This window comes from Emydura macquarii, unplaced genomic scaffold (assembly GCF_026122565.2).
Source record: "Emydura macquarii macquarii isolate MOO-44397 ecotype Brisbane River unplaced genomic scaffold, CSIRO-AGI_Emac_v2 contig_2422, whole genome shotgun sequence".
In the NCBI taxonomy this organism is placed as follows: domain Eukaryota; kingdom Metazoa; phylum Chordata; order Testudines; family Chelidae; genus Emydura; species Emydura macquarii.
This window is the reverse complement of record NW_027132559.1, coordinates 17,739,924-17,752,879: the sequence shown is the minus strand read 5'-3', so window position 1 is coordinate 17,752,879 and position 12,956 is coordinate 17,739,924. Positions and strand designations below refer to the sequence as shown.

General features: G+C 36.4%; 1 protein-coding gene across 5 annotated transcripts in view; it reads right to left on the bottom strand.

Moving 5' to 3' along the window:
- Positions 1-3,884: 3,884 nt before the first annotated feature.
- The window catches only part of HNRNPA2B1 (heterogeneous nuclear ribonucleoprotein A2/B1), a 17,214-nt gene continuing 8,142 nt past the window's right edge, over positions 3,885-12,956 (bottom strand). For 3 of the 5 annotated variants that reach the window (XM_067562032.1, XM_067562029.1, XM_067562033.1), the window contains exons 3-13: positions 12,160-12,306; positions 10,950-11,160; positions 10,495-10,596; positions 10,334-10,414; positions 9,241-9,303; positions 8,078-8,197; positions 7,693-7,815; positions 6,467-6,549; positions 5,385-6,313; positions 5,015-5,144; positions 3,885-4,245 (exon numbers count right to left, since the gene is read on the bottom strand). In XM_067562032.1, the coding sequence (XP_067418133.1) occupies positions 6,488-6,549; positions 7,693-7,815; positions 8,078-8,197; positions 9,241-9,303; positions 10,334-10,414; positions 10,495-10,596; positions 10,950-11,160; positions 12,160-12,306 (909 nt within the window). In that variant the 3' untranslated portion in view covers positions 3,885-4,245; positions 5,015-5,144; positions 5,385-6,313; positions 6,467-6,487. The remainder of the gene's footprint in view (positions 4,246-5,014; positions 5,145-5,384; positions 6,314-6,466; positions 6,550-7,692; positions 7,816-8,077; positions 8,198-9,240; positions 9,304-10,333; positions 10,415-10,494; positions 10,597-10,949; positions 11,161-12,159; positions 12,307-12,956) is intronic. The other 2 variants (XM_067562031.1, XM_067562034.1) reach the window with 2 other exon arrangements.

Here is a 12,956-nt window from a genome sequence, read left to right as displayed (position 1 = left end):
ATAAAAGACAGGAACATCAACATTATGGGTGTCACTACCATTGCATAAAGCTCCATTTCGTTAATGTCATAGCTTGGTGTATGATCACATAATGCATATGCACTTCTGATTATAATAAAGTGCTTTTGTATTATGCTATTGACCATTATTTTGTGTAGAATAGAAAGGTCCTGCCCCAAAGAGCTTACAAATCTAGTTTTAGATCAGACATAATAAATAGGAGTAAACATCACTTGTAAACATTGGCTTGACAAAACCCTCGCTGTGATTATTTAACTGAGTTAGTCCTGCTTTGAGCAGGGGGTTGGACTAGATGACCTCCTGAGGTCCCTTCCAACTCTATGATTCTATGATCACCAGACACAGCAACTTCAGCAGGATCAAGCAGTTATTCAGTTTAGTCATGTTCATAACTTGATGGTGCCATTATTTCTTTTAAAATAAAAGTTTAATTCACTTGTAGACACAACAGAGGAAAGGTATCTTAATAAAGGGAAAATTTAGTTGCTTGCCAAATCAGTCTGTTAGGCATTCTATACCAAGTTTTATGAAAAACAGCAAGGCAGTTGTTGCAGAAATGAACAAATGAGGCATCAAAGATGAGCACTAGACTAGGAGAGCAGATGTAAGACGAGGCTGGAAACAGTGGTGGAATTACATATTCTGAAGGTGAAGCTATGGAATGATCACTTCGTAATATACTTGTAAAAACAGCTATCTAGATTAGCGCATAACTGATTTGGTAGTATCTACCACGAGAAGTGTCAGTACCTGGTCAAGAAGGGGTTAAAGATGAAGTAGGGGGGCAGGTTAGTTAGATTTGAAGTGCAATGGCAAACTTACAAAAGCTTGCTTGCACTTGTACTTTACTTAAGCAGCATTGGGGTCAGGTCAAATGAGCCATTTTGGAAACTAGTAATGGAGTATTGAAGTTGAAGAGGTCATACAGAGATTTAAAATAAAGTCTGACCACTTATTCCACTTTTATAAAAAGAGGCTAATCTTAGCCCCTTGCTTAAATTTCAATTAATTTCTTTGCCCTACTGTGTATCTCAAGCTTCAGTTTATAGTAACAGTCACTGCTTCAGCAAAATGAAGATATGTTGAGCCAACATGTATCATCTTACAAAGAACAGCATTTCAAATAGCAGTGGTGATAGTCATGTACTTCACTATACAATTGAATTCCAATGCACCTTGGGATGCAAGTGCCTCTACTTGCAGACACATTGCTTCACACGTTAAGAACACAGCTTTAGGGACCACCTACCGCCTGCCTCACAGCATTCTCATCCAATGTCTTCCTCTCCTAAGTCAGGTTGCTAGAATATTTATTAGCCTAAATGGAAATGTATTGCACAAAAACTCATTTCACATCTGTTTCTTTTAAGTATCACTAATATATTCCAGCGTGCATATGCCATACATAGGACATTAGACTTGAATTATGCAGCAAACTCCATGCCAAAACTCACTGTCACTCCAACCCAGGACCAGTGTGTGGGGTTGCTGCTGTTTCAACCCCTGGACTAGAACAGCCACAGAACCTTCACTAGGACCTATGGGTAGAGCCCAGCAAATCTACGGCTATCCACAGACCATGGATGAGGATCCAAATTTTATATCCAGAGCCCTAAAAAATTTGCATCTATCCATGCAGATCATGGAAAGGAAGCGGATACAAATAGTATGTCTGCACAGGGCTCTATGGGATCCACACAAAAGCAGACCTACTGGCTGAACCCAATTCCCAGCTGACCTTCAGCAGCAGACCAGACCAACTCCACAACATACAACGGGTGTGTCGAATGGTGCACTCCCTTGTGCTGCTGCTCAACCAACCAGCTTATGTGGTGCAGAGATTCCTGGGCCAGCTCTCCACCTTGTAAATTTCACCCTTTAAGAGCAGGGTAGTGGAGAAAAAGAATCCCACATATTTTAGGAGGAACACAGAAAAGGCTGAAAAGAGAGGGTCCAATTGGCCACAAATTCCTGCCTTACTGTCCACACCCCAGGCTCTTCATTCATTGTCATTTTGAACATGAAGTCTGTTATGCCATACTCCCGCACAACTCAGGAATTTGCTTCCCTTTGGTCCATTGCTGACCTCCATCCATTCAAAAATAATGCACTCATTCATTTCTACCATGAGGAATGAAGGAGGGAAGTCTTACTCTTGACCATCCTAAGATCAAGATGCCTCCTGTTCTCTGGGGTAACCTAGTCTCAAGATCTAGTCAGGCCCTCAGCTTTCTGCAGCATATTGGAAGTTCCTTGCCAGACCCAGCTATTTTCAGAAATGGAGATAGTTTAAGTGAATCAACATCATCTGTAACACTATGATTTACTTTATTCTTAACTTCATAAATTGTGTAGTAAAGTATCAGCTGTAATACTCACTTTTACCGAGACATAGCAAGTATCTTGAGTGGCAGAAAGAAGAAAAGGAAGACAAGTTATTTAAAGACAGAGGAGCAATAACCACATATTGCAAGACTTATTCAGAATTAATAGAAAGAGTATTATATTGTCTAAAAACCATGACTTTCCACTAAATTCACCACTGAACACAAGAATGCTACTTGTCTGGATTCTTAAGAATGTATTCCTAAATAAATGAACAAAAAGTATGCTACAGTGCAACATCTTAAAATTTATTAAAATGTTGCAGCTTTCCAAAGCTTTAGCATATTGCTTCCCCTTTTGTGTTATTCCCCCTTGTGAGGAGGGAAGGTGGAGTAGCCTTAGAGAAAACCCGATTATGCTTTCACCTTCAATAAATTCAAACAATGCTGAAGTACTGCTAGTTATGTTTTTTTTATGTTAAACAGAAGAGTCATAGAAACACAAATGGACAAAGGCACAAGAATTCCTCCTCAGTGGCAAGCATAAAATTCCTCCCAATATTTTTCCTCCAATTTGTAGTGTAACCTGCAAAGTGAGTTGGGATATGAATACAGAATTGCTAAACCTAAAACATAACTTTTGTAAACTGGACCTGGCCCAAATCATATTACATGCCCAAGCAAGGTGAGGAAGCTGCCTTGAGTAATCAAAAGGCATGCGAAGAAACTAACTGATCTGGCTAAATCAATTGTGATTAGCAGTTGTCTTACTTCTTGTCTTCTGCACAGCCCCCAGATTCATGCTATTCAAAGTTTGCTACATTGTTTTACCATCAAAGAAAAACATCTATCATTTTGAATTATTTTCAAGGATGGATAAAGTCAAAGAATTATCTATTATATAAAAGTTAAGCATAATAGCTTCCAACTTTGTTTTAAACTCAGTGCAGCTGACAGTCAAATACAAGGGCTGAATGTTTTTGCTTCCCAAGTAACTTCCAACCTGGAATGTGTCTTAACCTCATGTGTGTAGTAATTCAGAGAATACATATATTAGACACAGTAAGCAAAAAAAGTCATCTTGGGTTTTGGTAGATGACAATTTTGCACTGCATTTCATCTTACATCCTAAATGTAAAAGCTGTTTCTAAATAAAAGACTCAGCTATCGCTCTAATAAGTTGACAAGTCTGGATTTTCTTAAGCAATTAGTTTTCAAAGACAATCTGAAAATATACTTCTACATACGGTGTGAAAAACTGCAGCCAAAAAGCTACTTATTTAGAAACAAATAAAAAGTTTGTCCAAAAGCAAAGTAGCCTCTTGAATTTGTAGTGCTGATTCTCCCAGCTGAGAACAAGTGCATGGTGTGAATGATTACTCAGATATGCAAATTATGTCAATATGGTTGTCAAAATTGTTTTTGTTTAAATCTCCCTTAAAATGAAATATGTTTTCAGGTTATGTAAAGGTCTCAAAGGCTCAATAGTGCTTTAATGTTAACACACATTAAGTTTATTAATCATTACACTAGAACTACTTTGGTATAAAAATATTTTATTTTAAAGCTATGAAAGTTATAAAAATATGTATTTAATCTTCCTATTCACAGAACTTTGCTATTTCATAACATTAGTGGTTTGCTTTTCCTAACCAGCCTGAATTTTATTCAAAAGATTTACAGACAGTTCTTATTACTATCATTTTATAATTTTTAAATACCCAGCATTACAGAAGGCTGTACTAACTGAGATGTTTTATTATCAGGATTCATTTAACCTATAGATTTTTAATGAAGCCAGCAAAAGTAACTATTTTCTGATGATACAGAATTTCTTATTTCTTGAAGCGTGTCTGTAGTTGACCACTTCTTCATTTGTTACCTGCAGCATGGCACCTTCCTGCCAAAGAAAAAAAAATAAAGTGTATCTGAAGATGTTTATCATGTATGTCTATCCAAATTACCTATGGGAGAACTTCAGCAATTTCAAAAATCAAACAATTCATTTGTGTGCAGAACACAAAAGGAATATACCTTTGGTTAGTTGAATCCACGTTCTTTAGTGTGCAGCCTGTTGCAGGCAATGAAACCAATAAAAATAACTAGGAACTAGATTCTACCACACTTACACATGCTGAGTAGCATGTTACTGTGTAAAATCTTTCTGATTTCGATGGGAGGAATGAGTATAAGGGTGACAGAATCTGGCACTAAGATTTATTAATTGTAAAAGCTATAAAAAAGGGACAGTGAAAACCTCAGTATCCTAGCCAAATTCCAATTTAGGTAGTAACATTCTGCATATATATGTAATTCCACCTGTAGTTACAATTGAAGTTTTCACTTGCCCTCCTAAAGTAGTGCTAGGCAGTGTTAAAGAATGGGTGCCACATTCCTTACCAAAGGTAGATGCATTTTGGTAGTGAAGAAAAATCTAAAGTTACTTGGGATCCTTCAGGGTGCAAGGCGCTATATAAAATACTGAAGCCAGAATAGACAGCTGCAGTACATTTCACTTCCAATAGCGTAATGCTATTGCACAACTACTCTACCCTCATTGCACTTGTAACCGTCAAAATCCCAAGAAAAATAACCGTCAAAATCCCAAGAAAAATAAAGGCTGAATGGTGTAAAGAAAGTTTTATGGATTTAATTAATGTGTGACGTACCATTTTAACTAACATCACCAGGTATGGAACCCTTGCAAACTTTACTAATGGACACTTGCAGGTCTCATTTGTTCAACTGTAGTAGTGTACAGTAGCAGCAGTCTATGCTTGTCCATGGTTCATATCAAAGCTAGATTCCAGTAGGAAAAAAATATGTTAAGCAGCTGAAATTTAAAAAATTGTGATGTTAAATTTAATACACAAGAAAAAAAAATAGGATTCATAAAGTTCTCTTCAGTTGGTAATGGTTAACTCAATTCATTGCTATGTTAAACTACATATGATAACCACTATACTGAAAGAGACTGTCATATAGTATTAGTTTCTTGTTTTTGGAACATTAAGAAAGGAAAAGTAAATAAGATCTTACCTAAAGAAGTTTAACTGAAGCTTAGAACTATTTTGCTCTACACCCTCAGCCTTCGTTGGCATCCTTATCAAACTACGGTAGTTAAAGCTTTGCAGAAATACAGCGCAGCTTTTTAAGACTGGCTGAACTTAGTGCCGTTTTCAAGAGTTCTCTTGTACTAGACCTGTGTCCCTGGAAGAGTACCTCGCTGGGGATATTTCCTTTCCTTGCCATTGAAGAAGCAGCATCTAAAAGATCTAAAAAGGTGTTTCTCCTTGCAGAGATATCCCTTAAGTTATCTAGATACTTTAAACCTGATAATTGACATACAACATATTTTTTCTGACCAGCATTTAATTTTACATGTACAACAACAACTTTGTATTATTTGTGGGACCTCATACTACCCACTCCTTGCCTTATTTTACAATATTTTTTTTAAAAAAAAATCTATAATTACACAATATTTCCTTTAGAATTATTTTATTAAATCAAATGTACAACAGCTTCTTAACTCTACACACGCACTTAAATTTTTTAAAAGGAAAACGTTATGTCTTATTACACCATGATCCTGGCTAATAGCTTTTCAAAACTTGAGAAAAATCTTAAAAAAGGTTTCACATGTCACCTGAAACTTACAAATTTAACATTATCAAAGGAATGCTTCTACACTCTTACAAAGACCACTAGAAAGAAACAACAATTAAAAAGCTAAGAAACTGTCTCAAAGGCATTTTTACAATCCTTCCTCCACAGTAAGGTAATGTTATTAAATAATCCAATCCATTCACAAAATGGCTCTCTGCATCTGCTCTGGTGTCTTCTGCCATATCACTGCATATTTATGCATGACTGAGATAAGTGTTTCCTTAACATTGTTATTTCGATAACCTGAAGCTGTTCTGTTACCTCTGGGCTCTCATCCTCTCCTATTTATACAGTGAAGCCTGTTTCAACAGAAGTAAAGAGTAAAAAATAGGTTATGAAATTATCCATCTAATGAATTTTTAAAGGAAAGATAATACGATCCTAAAAAGCTTTTACTCCTGCAGCTAAGTCTCAAGAAATACTGCAATTTTACCACTTATAAAGATACTTACCCATGGCAAGCATGTAGAAGCTCAGTAACGGCTCCTCCCTCCATATCCACCACTTCCTCCACTGCCTCCTGGACCATAGTTGCCTGCATTTGTGGAACAGTAGGATACAGGACATTTACATCTTTATTTTTGAAATCTAAGTACATTTACTGCATGTTTACTTGAAGATTTATATTGTTTAATTCGAGAGATAATGTACATGCCACCTCAAATACAAAGCTAACATATAATTGTCCTCTGAGAGGCTACCCTTAAATTGCCATGGTAACAGAACACATTTCTTGCAGCAAGAGAAATTCAAATGATTTAAACATAGAATCAAATAAGGAAATTAATGCTGCACACTCTTGGGCCCAATCCAGCAATATGTATCATGTACGTGGGTACAGCAATCCATCCACACACTACACTTTGCAGAAACTGGTCTGAAGTCAATTTTCCTTTGCATGCTTTCTACATGTAAAAGCATTACTTGCTTAAAACCCGCTGACCAAAAAGAAAAAGGACAAAGAGAATAATAGCCCTAACATGGAAGAGGGAGAAAAACAAAAAACAAAAAACAAAGTTTAGTGGAGAGTAGTGAGTTAGTGGCAATTACCATTATAGCAAATAATTTGTTCACATTGCTCTAACTAATACTTAGGAAGGTATAGAGGTTTGTTTGTTTTTTTAAAATAACCCTTTGCCAAAACTACTTGTCTGACTGATATCCCTATGACATTTACCAACACTAGAATGTGGGAGGGCTCAGGACAGGGGGAAGAAGTAGGACATGTCATCAGATTTTACAAACAGACTTAATGGGCATGAAGTTAGTATCCCAAAACAAAACTCTACATTAAACAGGCCACTGAAAGTTGATGCTGGGCCCAAATATAATATGGTAAACAAAACTATCAGTAAGCATGTAAAATGAAAGAAAATCTTTGTAACTGTTCCTGCATGGAGAAAAACTGGTCTTTACGCCAAATAGTGACACTGCTGTTTAAACTCAGACTACTGTTTTAATGCTGACAGATTCCCTCTTTTGGGTGCATTCAGGGAGGTAACAATCATTATCCTTTGCACTACCATTGACAAACAAGATTTATAAAAGACTACGTGAAACAAAACAGATATGCAGTAATTCCCTCTACAGGCATTCGTATGTGCCCCCTGGTCTCTACAAAGGATCATAGGCCACTGAAAAGTTTTGGTCCCAGTTCAACCCATGACATATACAATACCTCCACCATATGGTCCCCCCATGTTCCTGCTACCACCAAAATTTCCACTCTTCATTGGACCATAGTTTGAGGGCTGTTGGTTATAGTTTCCAAAATCATTGTAGTTTCCGCTTCCATAATTGCCTATATTGACACAAAAAGAGCTAAATGTAAGAATTATTTTTCCACGAGTTATTACAAACCTAACAAATCAAGACAAAAAAAATTGTAAGAAGAGGGATGTATTGTCACTGAAGTCAACTATTTTTCTACATTGACTACAGAAAATGGCATACTGGCTTTGACAACACTTATGCAGTCAAAGTAAAATGTTTTCAAGTCAATACTCTTGCTCAGGCTAGTCCAAACTAAACTTTCAGTTAAATGTTTCAAGCAAATATATTACCTCCTCCATAGTTGTCATAACCACCTCCGTAGCCCCCACCCTGGTTGCCATATCCAGGTCCTCCACCACCATATCCTCCTCTTCCTCCTCCATAACCAGGACTACCTCCAAAATTGCCACCTATTATGAAATAAGCCTTTAAATAATAACTTTACATTATAAATGTCAGCAGAACACTGTAGGATCTGAGGAATAGTATGACTCTAAGACTAAGATTTTAGTCTTCTTCAGCATCAGTCTAATGAAGGACAAAAAGGCCAAGGAGAAGTTTAAAAGGGAGATAACTGTAAATAGTAATTATTTTTAAAGCTATGTACTCCCCTTTAACTGTTTGGTCTAACTGCCATTTTTGCCTATGGATTAAAACAGAAATGTTACCAATGCATGATATTTAGAGGTCTAAAGAGATGTGTTTTTCTTTAAATAAATCCTGAATTTTTCATAAAGCTGGTTAGTTTAGTAAAGCACCGCTGAGCAACACTGAACTATAATTAATACTAAATTTGCAAGTCTCTAAAAATTCACAAACTTTCTTTATCAGTTCTTTTGACAGACTTTCTGCACAAAGTTATAAAGGAACACAAAATATTAGTACAGAAGGGGAAAAAAAACTCAGTGTAAGACATGATCTTTTACTGGGGTGAAGACTGCGTGTGGTTCAGATGTGGGGGGAGGAAACTGTACATAAGCATGAGCCATCAGGATGAACTAATCTGAGTAGTGTGGCAAATTCAACTTTTGAAAGTATTATATACTTCCAAATAAGAAACATGGATTTGAATGCAAGACAGCCTTATTACAAGCTTTAGGGAAAACAACCAGACTAGTTATGCTTGCACACGTTTATTAGCAAGAGAAGATGTTTGACAGCAGCTAATTGGGCTTGGAATAATCTAGCAGTGGATTGAGATAGCCCAAAATAGGTCTGAAAAAGAAAAATGAGAAAAACTGCAACGGACAGAAACCAGGTTTCTAGGGACAGGAAAGGAGGGAAGGCATGGTCATCCCAGGACATGTGGCAAACCACACCGCTGAAGACCAAGGATTAAAATGAATCTGCAATTATTTATTGTTCCTGGACCATATCAGATGGCTCTGCTTCTTAAAACAATATAGAACCTTTAAGTATAAGAAGTTACAAAAATCCACTACCCTACACTAACCTCCTGGTCCTCCACCATATCCATTGTATCCATCACCAAATCCACGACCACTTCCATATCCATCTGTTGGAAATAAATAGGTTTTAGCTCATCTCTATGAAGCTAGAAAAAGATTACTCTTCATGGTGAGCTGGAATTTTTAATAAATAAAGATAGTTTACATTTTTTAAATTGAGATGAAAAGTTATAGTTCTTAAACTCACAAAAGCCGATCAGTTTATTTTAAACCTGCTAACACAGTTCCAAGTGGATGCTGTGTATATGACTTTTTCGAAAACTGATATCAAGAACGGTATTTGTGATATCAACCCATGCAGGAGAAATACAATACCCTAAAAAAGAACATGAAAATTCAGTATTATAAACTGCTGAATTAGTCTGAAATATGAATTTCAAAATTTAACAGTAGTTTCCAAACTGTGACTAACCTTTTCTAAAGGATAAATAAAATCACTTTGGGGGCTGGCCTCTATCATACTTATTTTTAGCCTTAAAAAAAATAAATTAACATCCCACCAATTCTAGGGGGCATATATGAGAAAAGTGTGATTTTAAGCTCTCTTTTCATTTGGATTTAAAACTTCAGATAAATGCACAATGAACCAAGTGTATCTACCACCTTAAATCTTCTGCTTCTCTTGAAGCAGAGTTGCATTTCTGGATTTAAAATGCAGACTGTCAAGGTGGTAGTTTCCAGGTTGTCAGTTATTTATACGTAAGCTCCCTATAAAATTATTTCAAACATTTACTCTAGCAATTTTTTATATTACTTTGTATATCATACTATAAAAACAGACAATTTTGGTTTTGAAAAAACCTTCTGATTACATCATACAAGGTCACAGTCCTTCTTGTGTATTATGTAAACTAACAGCTCAAAACACAGACATCATCGGTTTACACTGATTCTTTTCCATTTTGTTCTTTCTAATCACTAATGTTAGTTTCTTCATAGTAAGAGGTTTGTTATTAATCTTTTCTAAAGGCTTTTTTTTTTTGGTTGCCAATACTGCAGTAGATGGTAGTAACCTACAGAGCAACCTGAAATCCCAAAGGTGGGGGGTGGGGAAGAGATAAGCCTGCCAACTCTTACCAGATCCACCTCTGAAGTTGCTTCCTGGTCCTGGACCAAAGTTGCCACCACCTCCACGCGAATCCCCAAAGCCAAAGTTACCTAGGATGATTTTAGAGTCCTGTTAAGTATTTATTATATGAAAACTGAACCTAAAAGCATAAAGTGATACTTATAATTACCTCCTCTTCCACTCCTAGAACTTTGAACTTCTTGCATTTCTTGTCTAGATAATGCTTTTCTTACTTCTGCGTTATGGCCATTGATGGTGTGGTATTTCTGCACTGTAAATCATAAAAACTTAGAATAAGAAACTACAGAGAAAACGCTGCTCCTGACGTTTAACTCAGAAAAGGCTAAATTGCCAAAGATGAAATAATTCTTCCCCCTCACTTTTTTGCAATACCAATTCCAATCATCCAGAAGTCTAGGTTATAAAGATAACAGGATAATTTCAAGTAATTTGCATGTTCCCATCAAATTTATGAATGGAAGGTTCAAAACTAAGGACTTGTTCCTACAAACATCTATGCATGTAAGTAACAATTAAATCAAAACTTACATGCTTAAGTGCTCTCTATACAGGACCTTAAGTAGAAATATTGTTAGAGGAAATTGTGAAATGAAGTTTACTTACATACAATTTTATCCACAGGATCATGGTCATCAAATGTAACAAAGCCAAAACCTCTCTTTTTACCAGATTGTCTGTCTGTAATTATTTCGATAGTGTCAATTTTCCCATATTCCTCAAAGTAGTCTCTAAGGTGGTGTTCCTCGGTATCTTCCTTAATTCCACCAACAAACAGCTTTTTCACAGTAACATGAGCACCAGGTTTTCCAGATTCCTTAAAAGAATCAAAAAATATTTTTTCAAACGATAAGGGTAGAGGATGAGAGAGAGTTTTGCATGTGGACTCTTTAATCAAGAGATTAAAAAAAAGACAGCCAACTAGCAATCTAATCAATTTCAAGAAGTGAGTTTATAGTGTTTCCCGTACACCATAATATCTGGAATGCCTCTGCCAATTTTTTGGTTTTACAATTCTTTTCCTATTTTTTAAAACAACTATGTCTGGTTGCTATGTGAAAAGCCTAAACAAGCAAGGAGGAAACAGACTATGCTGCAGAAAGAGTGAAAATGATTATACATGAAGTGTAATCAAAAGCACAAAGTAAACAAACTTTGATAAAACCGAAATATTGAAAGAAATCTTACGTTTTATTTGTAAGAATAGCAAGTAACAAATTTTCAGACAGAAGTATAATTTATAAACTGGCTGAGTCCTTTTCATTTTAACCTGTTGTATTCATGTTCCAGATAAAAGACAGGCAGACAAATTAAGTGAAGTTAAGTGCCAGATGACTAGGTTAAATCCTGGCCCCACTGAAGTCACTGGCAAAATTCCCATTGACTTCAGTGGGGCCAGACTCTCATCCTTAATCTCTAGACTCAAAAAGAATATTAAGCTCCCCAAATGCATCTACTTTGACCAGGTTATTCAATTTTGATCAGTAGGGATAAACTTTTGGATTTGTAAGCTCCCAGCAATAGAGTAATCACAAACTAAAAAGTGAAATGGCTTCTGTCAATCAAGTCCTAACTTCAAACTGGCAGAAGTCAACCTCTACATGTGTACTGCGATAAAGCTTCAATCTAGAAGTGATAAGATAAAGGAGAAAGAGAGGAAGGAAAATAAATTTGCCTTTAACTAGAGCTTCCTAATTACAACAAAAATTAAGCGTAGAAAAGTCTATCAATAAGAATAAGCTAGTCTCTTCACCAAATCAGACACATTAGCCTTTCATAATGTAAAAGCCTCTTTGCTTTTCAGTACTTTGCTCACCTCTCTGGCTACTGCTCGCTTAGGCTCAACTACCCTTCCATCAATTGAATGAGGTCTTGCAGCCATTGCTGCATCAACTTCAGCCATGGAGGAGAATGTCACAAAACCAAATCCTCTTGATCGTTTGCTTGCAGGATCCCTCATCACCTGCAAAAAGAAGTCAGGAAGTTTTTATTATTCCACTACCAAGTTTTCATACTGCTGCTACAGCTAAGTATAAGCAAGACCCTTCATTTTCAGTTTGACCATTTTTTTCTAAAAAAGTACCCTAGTTTTTACAAAAGCTATTTGGGTTTTTAATCCTTTTTCCCCCACCCACATTTTGGACAACTCAAGTACACGAAAATACCAATTATGTTAAGAAAGTGCAATATATTACATTAGGTAGATGTGTTAATAGTAAGTTAGTCTAAAGGTAGGTCTACCCAACAATGGCACAGTTACGGTGCTTCAGCTGTGCCACTACAGTGCCTTAGTGCAGATGTTTCCTATATCAACCAGAGAGTTTTTCCATTGATGTTGTCAATCTACCTCTCCAAGAGGGGGGTAGCCAGGTTGATGAAAGAACTCTTCCACTGACCTACCTGCCATCTACGAGTGGAGCTAGGTCAACGTTGCACAGGGTGAAAATTCTTCACACTGAGTGACATAGTTAAGTTGATCTAATTTTTAGATATAGACTAGGACTAAGTGTAAATGTGAAGCTGTCTGTTAAAGTAAGGCAATGTAGTGGAAGATACACACAACAGGCACACATCAGTGTTCGAGTCCTAAAAAATTTGTTAGACCCTTCCGGA